This window comes from Coregonus clupeaformis, chromosome 34 (assembly GCF_020615455.1).
Source record: "Coregonus clupeaformis isolate EN_2021a chromosome 34, ASM2061545v1, whole genome shotgun sequence".
NCBI lineage: Eukaryota > Metazoa > Chordata > Actinopteri > Salmoniformes > Salmonidae > Coregonus > Coregonus clupeaformis.
Genome location: NC_059225.1, coordinates 41,738,403 through 41,760,775, shown reverse-complemented (window position 1 = coordinate 41,760,775; position 22,373 = coordinate 41,738,403). Strand labels below are relative to the sequence as shown.

General features: G+C 46.7%; 1 protein-coding gene across 1 annotated transcript in view; it reads right to left on the bottom strand.

Annotated features, from left to right (window-relative positions):
• Positions 1–22,373, bottom strand: part of LOC121539666 (bifunctional glutamate/proline--tRNA ligase-like) — a 50,703-nt gene that overhangs the window by 13,668 nt on the left and 14,662 nt on the right. The window contains 14 exon segments of the mRNA XM_041848336.2: positions 641–720; positions 963–1,035; positions 1,265–1,474; positions 2,305–2,356; positions 4,247–4,509; positions 4,815–5,063; positions 5,846–6,070; positions 6,270–6,485; positions 6,770–7,126; positions 7,526–7,646; positions 7,912–8,024; positions 8,756–8,963; positions 19,020–19,156; positions 19,556–19,666. Coding sequence (XP_041704270.2) covers positions 641–720; positions 963–1,035; positions 1,265–1,474; positions 2,305–2,356; positions 4,247–4,509; positions 4,815–5,063; positions 5,846–6,070; positions 6,270–6,485; positions 6,770–7,126; positions 7,526–7,646; positions 7,912–8,024; positions 8,756–8,963; positions 19,020–19,156; positions 19,556–19,666 — 2,415 coding nt within the window.

The window sequence follows — 22,373 nt, the reverse complement described above, 5'->3', positions numbered from 1 at the left end:
CCTGTTCACTTATGGCCTTATAAAGCTCATTCAGTGCAATCTTAATGCCAGCATTGGTTTGTGGTGGTACATAGACAGCTATGAAAAATATAGATGAAAACTCTCTTGGTAAATAGTGTGGTCTACAGCTTATCATAAGATACTCTACCTCAGGCGAGCAAAACCTCGAGACTTCCTTAGTCCATGTCGTCGTTCAGCCACGACTCGGTGAAACATCATATATTACAGTTTTTAATGTCCTGTTGGTAGGATAACCGTAATCTTAGGTCATCTAATTTATTTTCAAATGATTGAACATTGGCTAATAGGATTGATGGAAGAGGCAGTTTACTCGCTCGCCGTCGGATCCTTACAAGGCACCCCGACCTACGTCCACGATATCTCCGTCTCTTTCTCATGCGAATGACAGGGATTTGGGCCTTGTCGGGTGTCTGTAGGATATCCTTCGAATCCGACTTGTTGAAGAAACAATCTTCGTCCAAAAGCTCTTTTTGGTTATAAGAGACGATGGCAGAAACATTATGTACAGAATAAATTACAAATAACGCGGAAAAGGTTTGGGCTTTTCCATTTTGAAATTGTATTGACCCTAACAGTGATGGTGAATATGACAATTATCCTTAGTGGAGTGGACACTGACCACAACGTTGCACCACTGGTTGAGTTTGATGGGCAGGTCTCTGTGGGACTGGACCCATTTGGCGTAGGCAGGGTACATCACTGTAAAAATAAAAAAAGGAGGATGCATTGGTCAGTATGTGAATTAGTAAATTAATAAATGTCGGGCATAGAGAGGGTAGAAGTTGTAAGCGCCATGGATTAAAATATCCATAGACACGTTGTCTCGTGAGTTACACCTATATAATGTAGTTCTTTGAGACCTAGTGAAAAGCATCTGGAAATTCAATGTATCAAGTTTAACTTTAAAGTCTGACAGAAGTGGTCAGGTGTCTTTGTCTTACCAGTTTCACTATTGGGTCGGACAGCAATGGGCTCAGCAAGCTCAGTGTTCCCTGACCGCGTCACCCAGGCGACCTGAAGCCAGAACACACACAAACACAGTTCACTACTAATGTGTCAAATCACTTAAAGGGGATCTTCTTTAGTATGACACCAAGACAAATGGTGATCACACATCACTGGAGAAGCGAGGACCAGGATTTCCAATAGGGATAGATACACACTGATACCACATCTCACCACTAGATGGTGTCAGGAACACCCATCCCCCTATCCAACCCCACACACACTTCGCAACACCCACCTCGGGGGCAAAATCCGCAATATGGGACTTCTCCTTCTCCAGGGCAGCCTGTGAGACGAACATGGGGAAGTAGCAGTTCTCCACGCCCAGCTTCTTGATCTCGCGGTCAAAGAACTCCTTGATGGACTCCCAGATGGAGTAGGACCAGGGCCTCAGCACGTAGCAGCCGCTCACATCGTAGTACTCAATCATTTCCGCCTTAGTGATTACCTGGAGGGGCAGATGCAAAGGGAGACACTTGTCTTGAGCCCTATACCATGGCTGCATCCCGATTCTCAACCCTTTCCCCAATCCTCTAATGGATCTAAAACCACTGGATTGGTGTTATCATTGGCTGGAGGGAGTTTCCACCATTGTTAAATCCATGACGGGAAGTGTGCAACCCTAGCCCCAGGCCCTATTCCCAATTACTTTTCAAATCAAATCAAAATGTTATTTGCCACATGCGCCGAATCAACAGGTGTAGACCTTACAGTGAAATGCTTACTTACAAGCCCTTAACCAACAATGCAGTTTTAAGAAAAAAAGTGTTAAGTAAAAAATTAAAATAACAAATGATTAAAGAGCAGCAGTAAAATAAAATAACGGTAGGGAGGCTATATACAGGGGGTACCGGTACAGAGTCAATGTGCGGGGGCACCGGTTAGTCACACCCGGGGAAGTGTACAAGGAATAGGGCTTGCGAGTGGCGCAGCGGTCTAAGGCACTGCATCTCAGTGCTTGAGGCGTCACTACAGACTCCCTGGTTCGATTCCAGGCTGTATCACAACCGGCCATGATTGGGAGTCCCATAGGGCGGCGCACAATTGGCCCAGCGTCGTCCGGGTTTGGCCGGTGTAGGCCGTCATTGTAAATAAGAATTTGTTCTTAACTGACTTGCCTAGTTAAATAAAGGTAAAATAAAAAATAAAATAGAAATGGAATTGTGCTTCTGTCCAAGAGAGGTTTGTGACAATTCCAAAACTACTGTCTTTAGTGGAGATTAGACTGCTAGTCAAAAAACTGGGGCATTAATCACTTGCACAGGTGTACAGACTCACCTGAGAGTACCAATCAGCCAGGTTCTCCTCTTTCTTAGCCTCCAGTCCTAGTCTGAATGAGGAAAATACATAGCAACCAGATGTGAATCCTAACTTCCACTTAGTCAATTTCCACTTAGTCATGCATGGATGTCAGTAGCGGACCGTTCCCATCCCTAGCTAGGCCTTCAGAGCCACGGCTCCCAAGAAAAATCATCACGTCAAATAGCTGATGTAAATCATGACAAAAAACACAGTACCACAGCATAGATACACAGCCAAAGTCTTCTCTGACACAGATCCATATCACCACAGCACACCAACTTCATCTGGCCACATCCAGCCTAACCAAATAATCCTGGTTAGTATGAGTTAGTATCAGTCTTTCACAATGCAATACACACCAAGCTAATTCGGATGCAGTCAAGCATGCAATTACAACAATTAATCAAGCTACTGCTCAAATGCAAAAACGCATAATTGGTACACTTACAAATATGTTTTCAACTTGCTCTGGCAAGTTTAAAAGCCTCAAATGTTAGTCTGCTAGACAGCTCTCAAACATTTTCAACGAGAACACAGCAAGCGAGCTGCAATAAAAACCACACAGCATACTTGGGATGAGTTCAACAACTTTGTTTTGAATCGATTAGTTGATGGTTGATAGGGCCAAAATGCTGACTTGTCTATTGCGGAGGGAAAGCCACGTTTTGTTTTGAATCTTGTTAACTCAAATCTATGCCCACTTTGCCCAGCAATGGAAAATATCACTTAAATTGGTTGTTTTCAATACCCTATTTCAAATGGATACGGATGCCTTAGATCGACTAATCGATTAATCAAACTCATCCCTACAGAACAGTGAGAACACTCACCAGAAATCCATCTTCCGGTCCAGCTAAATGGTCAATCATAAGATGTTCGTCCTTTGCTTTTAAATCCAAGATACATTTTCTACAGTAGCGTGATTTTTATTAAAAGCCAGCCATGAATAAGTTGAAGAGAGCAAGTCTATCATGTTGTAGATTCTACTGTAGCCAGCTAGCGTAAATGAGATTGAGTAGAGGCGAGAAATGCAATGGCAAATGATAATGTTCGCAAAATATGCGTGCCCATTGAAAAAAATAGTTCCACTGCAATACATTTACATTCTTTCAATTTTAGTCGTCATTTAGCAGACGCTCTTATCCAGAGCGACTTACAGTAGTGAGTGCATACAATTTCAGACTTTTTCGTACTGGTCCCCTGTGGAAACCGAACCCACAACCCTGGCGTTGCAAGCGCCATGCTCTACCAACTGAGCTACACAGCACTACAAATCAAAATCGGATTGGCTAATCATGCTGTCAATCCAAGACTAGTAGGATCAAGGGAAGATTTCTCCTCAGATACCAATACGGAAAATCCTGATTGGATAGCTATTCCTGTTTTCATTTTTCCCTTCCCCACCACAGACAACAACCCTCTGAACACAAGAGATGAATCATGATCATGATTGACAAGACTCAAATATAATTTTCAATCACTGAAACATTTAATTTTCGGTTTAAATATTCTTAGGCTTCCTCTGAAGGCTTTGAAGGCCCTGACAGTACATCACTGTGTGAGATAAAACTTTAAAACATGTCTAGGAGCAATGTTTTGGGCCTATGGCACAGCAGTTCAAACCACACATGAAAGAATATCATAATAATAATCATAATAATGTGTGCATACATTTTAGTATTGCTGACCCCAGAAGGAATTGAACCCACTACCCTGACATTGCAAGCACCAAGCTCAACCAACTGATTCACACAGGACCACATCCACATTCAGCCTATGTTCAACATCACCATCTCCCTTGATTTCTGGCATCTATCATTCCATCTTCAAATCTCCACTCCATTAAAGTACCAATGATTTCTCTTCATCCATCTCTGCTTCCCACTCTCCCCTCCATCCACCCATCCCGCTCTCTCACCGTGTCTGTTTCTTGGGACCCCCCTCTCCTCCTCCCCCTGTGCCTCCCGACGAGGCCTCCTTGCCCTTGTCTCCCTTGGGCTGCTTCTTCCCTCCTCCACCACCACCTCCCTGTTTCTCAGACTTGTTCTCTCGGTCCTTACGGTTCTTGTCCTCTCCGCCCGAGGCTCCGGCGGCAGCTACAGGTTTGTACTCCTCTCCGGTGAGGGCCTTGAACTGGGTCTTCAGGGCCAGAAGCTGCTTCACAGCACCGTCCACCTGGTCCTGGTTACAGGGATGGCATTTTACATTGGTTGTGTTATGCGGTCTGTTGCATTTAATTACTCAACAAACAATTAGGACTATCCCTGAATAACAACATTAAGATTGAAATCTGATTATCATGTTCGGTGAATATTTGCCAAATTTAACATTGGTAAAAATAGCTACAGTTGCTAACGTTAGCTAGCTATTCTAGGTTGTATCTGCGTCAAAATGCCAGTATTCCTCATCTGAATAGCTTGTTCTCGCCAACATGTTTTCAGCACTTTTGGTCATAGATTTACCAGGTGAAATAAAATCTCACTAACCTTAGGAGCTTTCTCCAATTTCAGCTTCCTCACCAACTCCCCCTGATGGGACACCTGGGAGAAGAGCACCTTAACGGAGGAGCTAGATTGGGCGTGGGGGGCAGGGCTAGCCTGGAAGGGGGCAGGGCTAGCCTGGACAGGGGCAGGGCTGGCGGCTGGGGCCATGCCTGGTTTGTAGTCCTGGCCAGTCACCTGCTTGTACTCGGCTTTGAGTGACAGCAGCTGCTTGACGGCGGCGTCCATCTGGTCCTGAGAGGGAGGAGACAAAAACAGAAGGGTTCATGTAACTTTCTTTAAAACTACCGTGAATTAATTAATAAAGCTGTTAATGCCATAAATATGGAGTTAAATACATGTAAAAAAAAATAAAAATAAAAAATGTTTCCTGATCTTCTTATATCTCTCAGATATAGGAGACACTTCAGAACAAACTTCCTTTTGATATGTTTTTGGGACTATCTGTTGTTCCATGTAGTGAATATGTTATTCAATGTGTTTGTATGGGCTAATAGCAGTAATACCAACAATAATTTTATCGAATAATTTGTTTATATATTTTTTGGGATAAATAAAGGGGTCTTAAAATTCAAAATCAAGTAGATAAATGATCCTTGGTATGACCTTCTTAAAACAATTCCATATAGCTTAGTAGAACCCCCCCGGCTTAGACAGGGCTTACACTCTGATGGGTTAATATTGTAAAATAAAGAATGTTGTAATAGAGCAGGCCTCCTGTAGATCAGTTGGTAGAGCATGGCGCTTGCAACGCCATGGTTGTGGGTTCGATTCCCACGGGGGGCCAGCATGAAAAAAATGTATGCACTCTGGATAAGAGCGTCTGCTAAAATTACTAAAATGTCAAATGTAAAATGTCAATTCTCTCCCCAAACTAGTGTGTGTATGTAATGCAGAAGAGATATTTCCATCACATATGCAAAGCATATCTATCTTATCTATATTATTATATGAAGCATTTTATCCAACTCATGCCTAATGAATGCCAGCCTATCATCCCTTCCTGTTGGCCTCACCTTGGGGGCCTTCTCAGTTTTCAGCTTCCTCACCAAGTCACCCTGCTGAGTCACATGCTCATAGATGCCTGAGCCAGAAGTGGCTGTGGGGGCTTGGGTGCTCTGGACTGGGGCTGGGGCAGCAGCAGGGGCTGGGGTAGTTCCTGGCTTGTAGTCCTGACCTGTCGCCTGTTTGTACTCTGCCTTCAAGTCTAAAAGCTGCTTCACCGCAGCATCAACCTGGTCCTTTGTGGAGAGATTGAGCAAATACAGAGGTCAGGGAAGAGAAATCAGGGATAGAATGTTCTATCAATGGGAAAAATGTATAGAACAGTTATGAACAGTTGGAGCAACTAGAGAGATGAGACAAGTCTTACAATGTATTTATAACCACAATAATACCTGCAGGCTAAAAGTAAAGCACTACTGAACTCGCCTTCCTTACCTTGGGTGCCTTCTCAGATTTAAGCTTCCTTACAGTGTCTCCCTGTTCGGTCACACGTTCGTATAGGCCTGAGGGAGAGGATGAGGGGGATGAGGCAGAGGGAGCATTCTTGGCTGGGGCAGTGGAGGGAGGGGTCATCCCTGGCTTGTACTCCTGGTCTGTGATCTGTTTGAACTCAGCTTTAAAAGCCAGCAGCTGTTGGACTGCATCATCAACCTGGTCCGGGAGAGAAAACGAAAGAGAGCATTTAAAAAAAGTAATGTATCCTTTATTTATACAGGTAAAACCTCTTGAGATTAAAATATTTTGCGCTTGTGACCTGTTTTTAGGAGGCATCAAACAAACAAAAATGAAATGAATAATAATGTTTCACCTTCTACTAGTGGAAAAAAGTGGAACTACTTTTAATTGTGTAGCAGGCTATTTCAACTCAGGATTCAAAATCTAATCCATACAAAAATAGGAGCCAAATGATAAACAAGAGAAAAATGGACTCAAACCTTGGGAGCGTTCTCAGACTTCAGCTTCCTCTCTAGCTCCCCCTGCTGGGTGATGCAAGCAACGGCGCAGGAGGCGGAGTCAGCAGAAGGGGCGGAGGTTGCCGCCTTCTGAGGGGCGGAGCTGGCGGGTGGGGCGATGCCTGGTTTGTAGTCCTGGCCAGTCAGCTGCTTGAACTGGGCCTTGAGTGACAGCAGCTCCTTTACCGCTTTGTCCACATTCTCCTTGGGGGCCTTGGCGGTTTTCAGATCGCGTACCTTCTCACCTTGAGCCACGATGCCGGAGAAAACGGCGCCGGCGTCGCTAGCAGGGGCTGGGGCAGAGACGGGGGCGTCTTTGCCCTTGGCTGGGAAGGCAGGCTAAGAGGAGACAAGGAGTTTATTCCTTATATTACAGAGATTTAACCAAATCTACAATAATCAAATTATCTTCATTAATCTATAAGAATACAGGGTGCATCGGAAAAATCTAAAATGATTCAAACTCGTCAAATAGTCCAACATTCTCCTTACGCCTCTCATTTACCTGCACTAATCTGACAGCACAGACAGGTGGAAGCAAATCGTCAGGTGAGCCTCAGCCATATTGATTTGAATTATCCTATATTTTCAGATCAGTGCAGATAAATGAGGAGACAAGTAGAGGAAGCCACTTCAGACTATTGAGATGAGCCCGTAGTTATTTCCTCTCTCCTTTCCTGTCGCAGAAGAGGAGAACTCTAGAAGAGGCGAAATAGAGGAGTAGGTATTAAGACTCACTGTGGTCGTGGTGGTGGTGGTGGCCTTGCTCTTCTCCTTGGAGCCGGCGGTGGGCATCTCCTTGGTGTGGCCGTCGGGGATGAACAGCAGCACACAGGGAGTCTCCTTACAGCTGTGGGGACTAGGGGACAACACCAGGGACACGTTAGTAATACAGACACTGGAACGGTGTGCTTCTGCATTTAGAAAATGTAGCACCCATCCAATCCTCTGGCAGTAGTATGCAGTAGGCATTGTCCTTGTTATTTAGAGAATATCCATCCATTTATTAATTAACTCATCCAACAATCAAACCATCAATCCATCCACCCACGCATCCCTCCCACTGGCCCAAGTGCAGTCATAGCCAAAACAACTAGTCAAAGATCTTGTAGAGAAGATAGAACCTGATTGGCTCGTAGGGCTGGTCACAGATGTAGAAGCCCCGCCTCTGCAGCTGGATGATGTCACCTTTCTTCAGGTCCTTCAGACAGGGGTCTCCCAGCATCTTTTCCTCCAGCTGAGAGAAACAAAGGATGCGAGGCAGAGAAGGAAAGAAAGGATGTGAGACAGAGAAGGAAAGAAAGGATGTGAGGCAGAGATGTGAGGAAGAGAAAGAGAATGTGAGCGAGAGGCATGTGAGGAGAAATAGGAAACCCTGTTCAGTCTTCCGAAGGATTAGAAGAGTGTTCCTCTATACTGGTCAATGATATCTGCTCTATTCAGAATGATGTGCTTTAATAATAATTTACTACATTTGTAAAGCGCTTTTCATTATACAGAAAACCTTAAAGTGCATAAAATAAAAACCAAATACAAAATAAACACAACTAGACAGGGCAACTGACACACAGAAGACAGCTGACACTACAAGGGACAAGAACACCAAGGAGCACAGCTATCAACAGAAAGCCTTCCTAAGAGAAAGGTCTTTAGGCCCGTTTTATAGGAGCCTGTGGTGCCTTCAGGTGGTCCGGGAGGGCGTTCCAGAGGCTAGGGCCGGTTGAGCTGAAAGCCCGATCCCCCAAGGAGGAATTTACTTAATTCTTGTAACAGCTTTGCAAACAAAAACACACACACACCACACGAACACACTCCCTCACACCACACGCACACACTCCCTCACACATACCGCATAGACAACCAACCCCCCTCCCCACATACCCCCATGCTTGACCCGTCTACACACACCCTTGACTCGTCGCCACACACACACCTACCCTTGACCCATCCCCACCCTTGCTCACCCACCTTGCTCTGTTTGTTGATGTACTCCTTGAAGTCGTCCTCCTTGCCTATGACGGGCTTGGTGATGAGGTGCTGGTAGTTGACGCAGACGGTGGGCAGCAGGGGTGCGCGGGGGGTCTCGGCCAGCCACGTGATCTTGGTGGTCTTCTTGTAGTCCTTGTTCTCCAGGTTCAGTTTGCCGTCCAGGGAGGTGACCTTACCGCTGGCATCTCTGGATCACCGAGACCAAGAGAGGGAGAGCGAAAGGGGGGGGTAGGAGTTAGGGAGTTGACAGATTTTTTTTAACCATCATTGTACATTTGGTAACATTTTACTTAGAGCCGATAATGCATTTGAACGTGATACATCAGTTACATTGAGCGAGAGAGAGAGAAAGACAGAAAATGAAAAAATATATTAGTTACATGGTGTAGCTATAACATCTAGGTGTCACGGTTCCCTCAGACAGAACCCAGAAGCAGACCAGGACAAGGAGAGTTGAACGAAGGTGAGGGTTTATTACAGATTCAAAAAGGTGCAGAATAATCCAGGGAACAGAGCGGGCGGCGTGGATGAGTTGTTGAGGGTGCAGTTGTTGGTCCAGTGATGGCTCGGCAGCCGCCGACCATCAGGCAGAGGTAGGGTGAAGGGTCCGGACGAGTGACTGCAGATGGAACAAAAACGGAGGTAAGTAAACAATAAACCAACAAGGTACAAAACAACAAAACTAACGCTAGAAACTCTAGGACTGATACTTCTGATAAACCTACTGTTCATGGCTAACGATCCGGCAGGAACTGGATGTTTGGCCAGAGCCTAAGAAGGGTGATGATCAGGACCAGGTGTGCAGATTGCTGATGGGATGCAGGTGCGGAAAACAAGAGAGCTCCCCGGAGCGTTCCCGAACCCTCGGGAAACTGGAGATCACGAACAGGAAAAAACTAGTCACCAGACAGGACCCGACTCAGACTGCCGGGATCGTTACAGTACCCCCCCTCCGACGAACGCCACCGGGCGGACCTCCCGGAGCGCCAGGATGGAGGCGGTAGAAATCACTGATGAGGTCAGCATCTAGGACCTGTCGCCGCGGAATCCAACTCCTCTCTTCAGGACCATACCCCTCCCAGTCCACGAGATACTGGAAACCCCGGCCCCGCCGTCTGGCATCCATGATGCGACGCACCGTGTAGGCAGGACCACCTCCGATCATCCGAGGAGGAGGAGGAGGAGGCGGAGGAGGCAACAGAGGACTGAGGAAGACAGGCTTGAGGCAGGAGACATGAAAGGTGGGATGGACTCTGAGCGTCCTCGGTAGTTTGAGTCGAACTGCCACTGGATTGATCACCTTCTCCACCACAAACGGACCAATGAACTTCGGTAACAACTTCCTAGACTCAGTCCGTAAAGGAAGATCCCGTGTGGCCAGCCAGACCCTATCTCCGATGGTGTAGGTGGGAGCGGGGATCCGGCGACGATTCGCCTGGAGCTGATACCGGTCCGAAACTCTAAGGAGTGCCTTTCTGGCCCGATGCCAGGTCCGGTGGCAACGACGAATATGGGCCTGAACAGAAGGCACTGAGAGCTCCTTCTCCTGAGAAGGGAACAAGGGAGGTTGGTAGCCATACAGGCACTGGAAGGGAGACATCCCAGTGGCAGATGTAGGGAGAGTATTGTGGGCATACTCAACCCAAGGCAACTGAGAGACCCAGGAGGTGGGGTTGGAAGAGACCAGACAGCGTAGCGTGGATTCCATCTTCTGGTTGGCTCTCTCCGCCTGACCATTGGATTGGGGGTGAAAACCAGATGTGAGACTGACTGTAGCTCCAATGGCCAAACAGAAGGACTTCCAGACAGCAGAGGTAAACTTAGGGCCACGGTCGGAAACGATATCACTGGGCAAACCGTGGACCCTGAAAACCTCCCTAACCAGGATCTCGGACGTCTCCGAGGCAGAGGGAAGCTTGGCAATAGGCACAAAGTGGGCGAACTTGCTGAATCTGTCCACGATAGTCAGAACGACCGTGTTCCCCTCAGAAGCGGGCAACCCAGTGACGAAGTCCAGGGCCAGATGCGACCATGGTCGCCGGGGAATAGGAAGGGGGTGAAGTAGTCCAGAGCTGGGCCGATTGGTACTCTTATTCTGCGCACACACTGGACAGGCAGCAACAAACCCCCGAGTATCCTCGGCCATGGCAGGCCACCAAAAAGCGTCTGCGAAGAAACGCCATTGTCCGAGCCACGCCAGGGTGACAAGCCATCTTGCTGGCGTGGGACCATTTGAGGACAGCAGGACGAACCGACTCAGGCACAAACAACCGACCGGGTGGACCGTTACCGGGACCGGGCTGAGTCCGAAGGGCCGCCAGCACCTCCTCCTCAATCTTCCACATAACTGCTCCCACGACGCAGTTCCGGGGGAGAATTGTCTCGGTCTTGGACCCACTCTCCTCCGTCTTGGAGAACATCCGGGACAAGGCGTCCGCCTTGCCGTTCTTAGACCCAGGTCGGAACGTCAGGAAAAACTTGAATCGTCCGAAAACAACGCCCACCTGGCCTGACGGGAGTTGAGTCGTTTAGCCGATTGCACGTAAGCAAGATTCTTGTGGTCAGTCCAGACAATAAACGGTTGCTCCGCCCCCTCCAACCAGTGGCGCCACTCCTCCAAGGCAAGTTTCACCGCGAGAAGCTCCCGGTTACCCACATCGTAATTCCTCTCCGCAGGCGAAAGGCGACGAGTAGTAGGCGCAGGGATGGAGTTTACTGTCCGTGGAGCATCGCTGCGACAGGATGGCGCCAACTCCCACATCAGACGCGTCCACTTCAACGACGAACTGACGGGCCGTGTCCGGTTGAGAGAGAATCGGTGCGTTGGTGAATCGCCTCTTCAAATCCAGAAACGCTCGATCCGCCTCCGGATTCCACTTGAAGGTCCTGATACTGGAAGTCAAGGCAGTTAATGGAGCGGCCACACGGCTGTAATCCCGGATGAATCTGCGGTAGAAATTCGCAAACCCCAAAAATCTCTGGAGCTGCAATCTCGTACCGGGCTGGGCCCATTCCAGAACCGCTCTAACCTTCTCCTGGTCCATCCTAATCTCTCCCCTGGAGATGATGTACCCGAGAAAGGATGTCGTGTGGGCGTGAAACTCGCACTTCTCGGCCTTCACGAACAGGCGATTCTCCAACAATCGCTGCAGAACCTGCCGGACATGCTGGACGTGGTCGGAAGGTTCCTTCGAGAAGATCAGAATGTCATCCAGGTAAACAAACACAAAGAGACCGATCATATCTCTCAGGACGTCGTTCACCATACTCTGGAATACCGCTGGAGCATTGGTCAGTCCAAACGGCATCACCTGATACTCGAAGTGACCCATCGGTGTATTGAAACCCGTCAACCACTCGTCCCCCTCTCTGATCCGGACCAGGTGATACGCATTGCGTAGGTCTAGCTTGGTGAACACCGTAGCACCCTGTAAGGAGTCGAAGGCAGAACTCATCAAGGGCAGGGGATACTTGTTCTTGACCGTGATGTCATTCAACCCCCGATAATCAATACACGGTCGAAGAGAGCCATCCTTCTTACCCACAAAGAAGAATCCTGCCCCCAGGGGTGATGACGAGGGACGAACGAGACCAGCAGCTAGGGACTCCTTGATGTAGGTCTCCAACGCCTCACGTTCAGGTCGGGAGATACTGTATAACCTTCCCTTGGGGTAGACAGCTCCAGGGACCAGGTTGATGGCACAATCATATGGTCGGTGGGGGAGGGAGTGACAGAGCCTTCTGCTTACTGAAAACTTCCCCCAAATCGTGATATGTCTCGGGAACCAGGGACAAATCTGGGGGTTTAGCCTCAATCACCTGACTGGGAACCGAATGGGGGCAGGCAGTCTTGAGACAGTTAGCATGACAATCAAGGCTCCAACTCGTTACCTTGCCCGTCACCCAATCGAACGTGGGATTGTGTTCCTTCAGCCAGGGGTATCCAAGGACCAGAGGAACATGGGAAGACGGCAGAATGAAGAATGAAATCATCTCAGAATGATTCCCCCGACAACCGCATCTTAACCGGTTCAGTCCTCATCGTGATACGTGCCAGACTACTGCCGTTCAGAGTGGTCGCTTCAATGGCTTCCGGCAATTGCTCCTTGGAAAGCCCCAGCTGTTCCACCAACTCGGCATCAAGAAAGCTTCCATCGGCACCTGAATCGATAAAAGCGTTAAGCGCTAAGCTCTGATTCCTGTTCACAAGGGTAGCCGGGAAACGGGGTCTGACAGAGGTACTGAGAGGTTGAAACTGGCTCGCTAAAAGTCCTCCCAACTTTAGCGAGCCGGGCAGTTTGACGACCGCCGGGAACAAGTGGAGATGTAATGTCCCGAGCTACCACAGTAGAGGCAGCAGTTGGTCTTACGTCTATGTTGACGCTCCTCCTTGGTTAATCCGTGCCGCCCCACTTGCATGGGTTCAGAATCGGGAGAGAGGACCTCTCCACTAATCCATTGTGGTGGAGAATGATCGACGTGTTCTGGTCCACCACCCGACCCGACTGGGAACTGAGAAGTTGATCGATTGGACGGACCCCATTGCTTCTCCCTCCTTCGCTCTCGGACTCGATTATCCACCCGAATAGACAAGGCTACCAAGCTGTCCAGATCACTAGGCTCCGGATAGGAGATCAACTCATCCTTGAGCTGCTCCGACAGACCCTGGTAAAAGGCCGCTTGCAGAGACTCCTCGTTCCACCCACTCTCCACCGCCAACGTCTTGAACTCGATCACGAAGTCGGCCACGCTGCGAGTTCCTTGGTGAAGCGAAAACAGGCGCCTAGCTGCGTCCCTCCCTCGGACGGAATGGTCGAAGAGCTTCCTCATCTCGGCCGTGAACCCCTGGTATGAAGCCATGCAGGGGTCTTGTCGTTCCCAAACGGCTGAAGCCCACTCCAGCGCTCGACCACGCAGCAACGCAATCACAAAGGCTATCCTAGCCTTGTCTGTGGCATAAGAGTAGGGCTGTAGATCGAACACTAATCCACACTGCATAAGGAAGGAACGGCATCTTCCCAGCTCCCCTCATATCTATCCGGCGTCGGAACCTCGGGCTCACGGAAGGACCCAGCTCCAGAAGCGGCAGGCGAGATGGGTGAAACCGGTAGTGGATCCTCCACCGGAAACTTGCGGTGGTTCTGGACCTCCGTCAGACCGGTAGAAAGGTTCCGAACTGACAACGCGATCTCCTGTAGTACCGTGCTATGATGGCCCAACATCTTCTCCTGATGGGTAATGGCATGGCGAACAGAGTCCAGGTCCGCTGGGTTCATAACTGGCCGGATCGTTCTGTCACGGTTCCCTCAGACAGAACCCAGAAGCAGACCAGGACAAGGAGAGTTGAACGAAGGTGAGGGTTTATTACAGATTCAAAAAGGTGCAGAATAATCCAGGGAACAGAGCGGGCGGCGTGGATGAGTTGTTGAGGGTGCAGTTGTTGGTCCAGTGATGGCTCGGCAGCCGCCGACCATCAGGCAGAGGTAGGGTGAAGGGTCCGGACGAGTGACTGCAGATGGAACAAAAACGGAGGTAAGTAAACAATAAACCAACAAGGTACAAAACAACAAAACTAACGCTAGAAACTCTAGGACTGATACTTCTGATAAACCTACTGTTCATGGCTAACGATCCGGCAGGAACTGGATGTTTGGCCAGAGCCTAAGAAGGGTGATGATCAGGACCAGGTGTGCAGATTGCTGATGGGATGCAGGTGCGGAAAACAAGAGAGCTCCCCGGAGCGTTCCCGAACCCTCGGGAAACTGGAGATCACGAACAGGAAAAAACTAGTCACCAGACAGGACCCGACTCAGACTGCCGGGATCGTTACACTAGGCTAGTGATGATCCTTGCTGCAAGTGGAGAGCCTCTGTACAACTTATCAAGTGATCTTGATTAGTTGAATTTAGTGTTTCACTGGTGTGCTGGTACTGCAGTTTCTTGGGACTGGGTGAACACTTGATAAACACTTGCCTAGGCAAAGCCCTCCGGAACAGCTTTCTGTAAAAAGCTGCAGATCTAAAAAATATCACTTTAAATTAAGTACAATTTATGAAGGCTTTATATAGCATACATAAAAGTTAATAAGCACAAAATAAATGCCTCACAAATCATCTATTGGATTAAGTCAAACTCTATAAATTGTTTATAAAGGGTGACATTACTCCCACTGTAGGGTGAATTGCCAAATGTGCCATAATGCAGTGGTTCTCAATCCTGGTCCTGGGGACCCAAAGAGGTGCACATTTGTGTTTTTGCCTCATCACTATACAGCTGATTTAAGTGATCAACTCATCATCAAGCTTTGATGATTTGAATCAGGTGTGTAGTGCCAAGGCAAAAACACAAATGTTCACCCCTTTGGGTCCCCAGGACCAGGATTGAGAACCACTGACATAACGCACTGTTTATTAGGAATGTAATGATTCACCAATACGCATCGGTCTCCGGTTCCAAATGTTTAAGATGAGAGCGCATCGGTCCACGGGACCCCAAACTGATCCAAATGTAGCATGCATCGGTCATCAAATCTATTCAAACATGACAAATTAGCAGGTCAAATGTTTTTGGGGGGGCTCATATTACTTTCTTTCAACCTTCTGAAAATACGCCTAATCTTTTGTGACAACTGATGCGTCCTCTACTTCAGTGTCAACCTAAGCATGTACAGTGGGGAAAAAAAGTATTTAGTCAGCCACCAATTGTGCAAGTTCTCCCACTTAAAAAGATGAGAGAGGCCTGTAATTTTCATCATAGGTACATGTCAACTATGACAGACAAATTGAGAAAAAATAATCCAGAAAATCACATTGTAGGATTTTTAATGAATTTATTTGCAAATTATGGTGGAAAATAAGTATTTGGTCACCTACAAACAAGCAAGATTTCTGGCTCTCACAGACCTGTAACTTCTTCTTTAAGAGGCTCCTCTGTCCTCCACTCGTTACCTGTATTAATGGCACCTGTTTGAACTTGTTATCAGTATAAAAGACACCTGTCCACAACCTCAAACAGTCACACTCCAAACTCCACTATGGCCAAGACCAAAGAGCTGTCAAAGGACACCAGAAACAAAATTGTAGACCTGCACCAGGCTGGGAAGACTGAATCTGCAATAGGTAAGCAGCTTGGTTTGAAGAAATCAACTGTGGGAGCAATTATTAGGAAATGGAAGACCTACAAGACCACTGATAATCTCCCCTCGATCTGGGGCTCCACGCAAGATCTCACCCCGTGGGGTCAAAATGATTACAAGAACGGTGAGCAAAAATCCCAGAACCACACGGGGGGACCTAGTGAATGACCTGCAGAGAGCTGGGACCAAAGTAACAAAGCCTACCATCAGTAACACACTACGCCGCCAGGGACTCAATCCTGCAGTGCCAGACGTGTCCCCCTGCTTAAGCCAGTACATGTCCAGGCCCGTCTGAAGTTTGCTAGAATGCATTTGGATGATCCAGAAGAGGATTGGGAGAATGTCATATGTCATATGGTCAGATGAAACCAAAATAGAACTTGTCGTGTTTGGAGGACAAAGAATGCTGAGTTGCATCCAAAGAACACCATACCTACTGTGAAGAATGGGGGTGGAAACATAATGCTTTGGGGCTGTTTTTCTGCAAAGGGACCAGGACGACTGATCCGTGTTAAGGAAAGAATGAATGGGGCCATGTATCATGTGATTTTGAGTGAAAACCTCCTTCCATCAGCAAGGGCATTGAAGATGAAACGTGGCTGGGTCTTTCAGCATGACAATGATCCCAAACACACCGCCCGGGCAACGAAGGAGTGGCTTCGTAAGAAGCATTTCAAGGTCTGGAGTGGCCTAGCCAGTCTCCAGATCTCAACCCCATAGAAAATCTTTGGAGGGAGTTGAAAGTCCGTGTTGCCCAGCAACAGCCCCAAAACATCACTGCTCTAGAGGAGATCTGCATGGAGGAATTGGCCAAAATACCAGCAACAGTGTGTGAAAACCTTGTGAAGACTTACAGAAAACGTTTGACCTGTGTCATTGCCAACAAAAGGTATATAACAAAGTATTGAGAAACTTTTGTTATTGACCAAATACTTATTTTCCACCATAATTTGCAAATAAATTCATAAAAAATCCTACAATGTGATTTTCTGGATTTTTTTTCCTAATTTTGTCTGTCATAGTTGACGTGTACCTATGATGAAAATTACAGGCCTCTCTCATCTTTTTAAGTGGGAGAACTTGCACAATTGGTGGCTGACTAAATACTTTTTTTCCCCACTGTAACTGTGTTGACAGTCATTGATCTACAAGTCATTTTGCATGCCGAACAACCCAGGCAATATCAGTAGCCTAGTCAAACTGTGCACTGTGTTGCGTGCTGTCCAATGAGGTTGGCCGCGAGTCACCTTCAGCATTAAAACGTTTGTAAAATGGCTTGCGCAATATTAGGCTGAGTGACAACCAATGTAATTTGTTAGGTTATTGTTATCAAATGTGCTGTTGAAAATTGTGTTTTACCGGGAATGAAGTAGGCTAAGCAAGCGCCTGAGACACGACTCATCTGGCTATATAGCCTACCTGCTGATCGAGGCTAAAACAGATTTGATTTTGATTTTGCAGGTTCACTATCAGCAATAGTTTTGCTTTAAACAATCAGTGTATATGGTAATTGTTTTTATATACAGGGTAACGTTGATCATTTCATAATGAGGACAACGATCACTTTTTCTACCCGCACTGCACTTCGAAATGGGAGGAAAATAACTTCTAAACCATTCGATTTTGAGACGGGGGCTAAATCCAAAGTTGTGATATACACTACCAGTCAAAAGTTTGGACACACCTACTCATTCGAGGGTTTTTCTTTATTTTTACTATTTTTCACATTGTAGAATAATAGTGAAGACATCAAAACTATGAAAAAACACATAAGGAATCATGTAGTAAACAAAAAAGTGTTAAACAAATCTAAATATATTTTATATTTGAGAATCTTCAAATAGCCACCCTTCGCCTTGATGACAGCTTTGCACACTCTTGGCATTCTCTCAACCAGCTTCACCTGGAATGTTTTTCCAACAGTCTTGAAGGAGTTCCCACATATGCTGAGCACTTGTTGGCTGCTTTTCCTTCACTTTGCAGTCCGACTCATCCCAAAACATCTCAATGGGGTTGAGGTCGGGGGATTGTGGAGGCCAGGTCATCTGATGCAGCACTCCATCACATCCTTCTTGGTAAAATAGCCCTTACACAGCCTGGAGGTGTGTTGGGTCATTGTCCTGTTGAAAAACAAATGATAGTCCCACTAAGCCCAAACCAGATGGGATGGCATAAAATCTCAAATTTGGACTCCAGACCAAAGGACAAATGTCCACCAGTCTAATGTCCATTGCTCGTGTTTCTTGGCCCAAGCAGATCTCTTCTTCTTATTGGTGTCCTTTAGTAGTGGTTTCTTTGCAGCAATTCGACCATGAAGGCCTGATTCACACAGTCTCCTCTGAACAGTTGATGTTGAGATGTGTCTGTTACTTGAACTCTGTGAAGCATTTATTTGGGCTGCAATTTCTGAGGCTGGTAACTCTAATGAACTTATACTCTGCAGCAGAGTTAACTCTGGGTCTTCCATTCCTGTCGCGGTCCTCATGAGAGCCAGTTTCATCATAGCGCTTGATGGTTTTTGCGACTGCACTTGAAGAAACGTTCAAAGTTCTTGAAAGTTTCCGTACTGACCTTCATGTCTTAAAGTAATGATGGACAAACATTTATCTTTGCTTATTTGAGCTGTTCTTTTACCAAATAGGGCTAGCTTCTGTATACCCCCCACCTTGTCACAACACAACTGATTGGCTCAAATGCATTAAGAAGAAAATAAATTCCACAAATTAACTTTTAAGAAGGCACACCTGTTAATTGAAATGCATTCCAGGTGACTACCTCATGAAGATGGTTGAGAGAATGCCAAGAGTGTGCAAAGCTGTCATCAAGGCAAAGGGTGTCTATTCACATATATAAAATATATTTAGATTTGTTTAACACTTTTTTTGGTTACTACATGATTCCATATGTATTATTTCATAGTTTTGATGTCTTCACTATTATTCTACAATGTAAAAAATAGTAAAAATAAAGAATAACCCTTGAATGAGTAGGTGTGTCCAAACTTTTGACTGGTAGTGTAGATGATTTGAGAAGCATTTGTATGGTGCTTATGAACCCTTTATGTATGCTTTATAAGTTGAACTTTGTTTAAAGTGGGAGCAATCTTACTTGTGGATCTTGGTGATGATGATGTTTCCCCAGTTGATGAAGGTGACTATCTCTCCCTCGGTGAAGGTCTCTGCGTCCGCCCCCTCCACCAACACCCTGGGTCCATACCACACCGCCTTCATCCCCACCTCTGTGTTCTGGGAGGGTAAAAAATACACATTTGCCAGGTTTAGTTGCTAATGGTATGATGGATTGACTATATTTGGTTGGTTTGGCGGTTTATTTGGCTATATTGGTTAGGCTATTCATTTGGGAAAAATTAAGTTGGCTGATTATTCACATCATATACTCAACTTGACTGAGGTATGACAAAAATTAAAATTTTGATTGTGAGGGGAACTCTTAGCATTGTCAGAGTAATATACACGTCATACTTTGGCTGCTGAACACTAGATAAGAGTGCACTACTTCTACCTAGTCAGGGTGTGTCCAAAATGACACCCTAATCCCTATATAGTGCACTACTTTTGGCTTTGGTAGTGTACTCTGTAGGGAATAGTGTGCCACTTCAGTGCAAATAACTGGCATCAAGGTACCTTAGGGTGTTTGACGGCCTCCTTCATCTCCTCTGGTGCCTCAGGGATGATGACAGGGACTGAGTAGGATCCAGACAGGGCTGTGTATCTGGGGGCCACTGGGTCGATAACCTACAGACACACAGAAATGGGAGAGGTTCATTATTGCAATGGTGTCCTGTGTAGAGACAGAAAAACTCAATCAATATATTGGCTGAAGACTTGTCCACAGAGGACAGTTCAATTGGACCGGAACATCTTCAACATATTTCACACTAACCAGCTGAGCCTACAGAGCAGAGGCGTACTGTGCTAGCCTGGTTATGCATCCACCATAGTTGTTGGAACCATTCTGGAAACGACAAAGTGAAAGGAAAATACCCAACCCAACACAGTACGGCTTGGCTCAAAAGAGTCAAAATAGTATTTTTCTGGACAAGTGAACAGAAATACTCTCACTCATACACACCGTTGAAGGAAGAAAAGAAGGGGGGATGGTGGTGGCAGAGTGCAGGGACGACATGAGAGAGAGAGAGAGAAGAGGGATAGAAAGTAGAGGGGGATCCAGTTTTGCAGGATGTATAGCCAACAACACAGACTAAAGGCAAAATGGGAGCATCTATAACCATGGGGAGCTGGGGACCTTAGAATTTTTCACATCCTGTAGCCTAGTAAAAACAGAGCCTAACAATGCACTGCTGTCATGTTATATACAGGTATGCCGGTGCCACCAAAGGTTTTGCTTATCAGAGATTATAGATACTAATAGTCTTCCAAAATATGTCCGCCAATATCAAGTGAATCGTCACTTTTCGAAGACTACTAGAATCCACTGTTTTCCTTGTGCTAGTCACCTCTACACCTCTAAGCTGCCAGTTGTGGAAATGGGAGGTGGCCGGAGAATCGGGGACACATAAGCAATCGGAGAGGAGTGTCTAGGAGAGCAGTATGGGGGTAGAGGAAGAAAGTTAACTTTTGTAGGGATGTTCTCCTCAGAAGTGACTATGAGTCCGAGTGAGATTTAAGCAAAATGATTGTTGTAGAATGAAGACAAAGATGCAGATTGGAGAAGACGGGGGAGGGAAAGGATGGAATGCACATAGATGGAGGGAAGGAGTGGAGGAGAAGGAGAAGGAGGAGTACCTTGATACAGCTAATTGGCAGCTTGGAAACAGAAAGTGAGATGCAGTTCAATGTCAAACAAAAGAGAGAGAGAGAGAGAGAGAGAGAGAGAGAGAGAGAGAGAGAGAGAGAGAGAGAGAGAGAGAGAGAGAGAGAGAGAGAGAGAGAGAGAGAGAGAGAGAGAGAGAGAGAGAGAGAGAGAGAGAGAGAGAGAGAGAGAGAGAGAGAGAGAGAGAGAGAGAGAGAGAGAGAGAGAGAGAGAGAGAGAGAGAGACTGGAGGTTCGGAGTGGGTAAGACAAGTTCAGACAGGATCGGGTACATCTACTATATCCCTCCCTTCCTCATTGCCAATACCATTGGCCTCGAGGGGAAATAAACGTCTTCCCTAGATATAATACATGACATACATAGCAACCTTTAAATCATTTCTGGTTTAGAAGTATGCAGTGTTTGTACCATAGAGATAGACATATTTCTGTGGTTTGTATATTGGACACTAAAAATAGCACCTTGACAACACCTAGCCCCCCTGACCATGGCAGAGCGCTTTTTGATGACATCATCCAGCCCAGATGCATAGGGGCGCAGATTTAAGAGGAGGCAGTTACTGCATGCGGACAGACAATGAAATGCCAAGATTTACATGAAATTGTGAGAGGTAGGGAGGGGTGTATAAATTAGAGGGACATGGTTGCAATGAATGTTAAAGTCTCAGATTGGGCTGAGTTTTATTATGAAGTATGTGTGGTATATAAATCGGGCAAATACTTCTGGTTCTGGAACTTAAATCAGTTTGTGACACCCACTATGTATAAAGTATGCTGGATGGTGACATTGCCGTTTATTTTGAGAGAAACGTGTTTCATGATCACATCAATCAAACGTAAAGGCTAATGAATTAGACAGGAACCTATAGCCTCCTCAAACCGTAGAGAGTTTCCTGGGCCTTAAGTCTATTCGTGGAATAAAAAGCATGTTTAGTGGTGTCACACCCTGGCTCTGGGACTCTATTTGTTGAGCCAGGGTGTGTTTATTCTATGTGTTTATTTCTATGTTGGGGGTTCTAGTTTGTTGATTTCTATGTTTGCCTGAGTGACTCCCAATCAGAGGCAACGAGTGTCAGCTGTTGGCTGGTTGTCTCTGATTGGGAGCCATATTTAAACTGTCTGTTTTCCCTTTGTGTTTGTGGGTTTTTGTTCCGTGTTCGGTCATTGATACCGTTGGACGTCACGAGTCGTTTCTTGTTTTGTATTGTGTTTAAACTTTAACTAATTAAAGTATGTTTGTTCATCACGCTGCGCCTTGGTCTGTTCCATATGACGATCGTGACAGAAAAACCCACCATGCAACGACCAAGCAGCGTGTCCAGGGGCAGCTCTTGGGCTGGACATGGGAGGAAGCGCCGGGAGAAGAGACGGTGGAGGCGCGCCGTAGAGAGGAGCAACGGCGTGATCAGGGTCGTCGTCGGGCGGTCGAGAGGCAACCCCAGAAAATTTTTAGGGGGGGGCACACGGCATGGACGACGGGGCTGACGGAGGCAAAAAGGGGCGGATTCTGGAGGCCACCAGGTTACGGATACACCGCCCTGTACGTCCTGTGCGGATGCCTCACACAGAGTGTGTGAGGGTAGGCATTCAGCCAGGACGGGTTGTGGCCGCTCTTCACTCCAGCGCTCCTATCCGTCTCCACAGCCCGGTTCGGCCTGTCCCTGCTCCA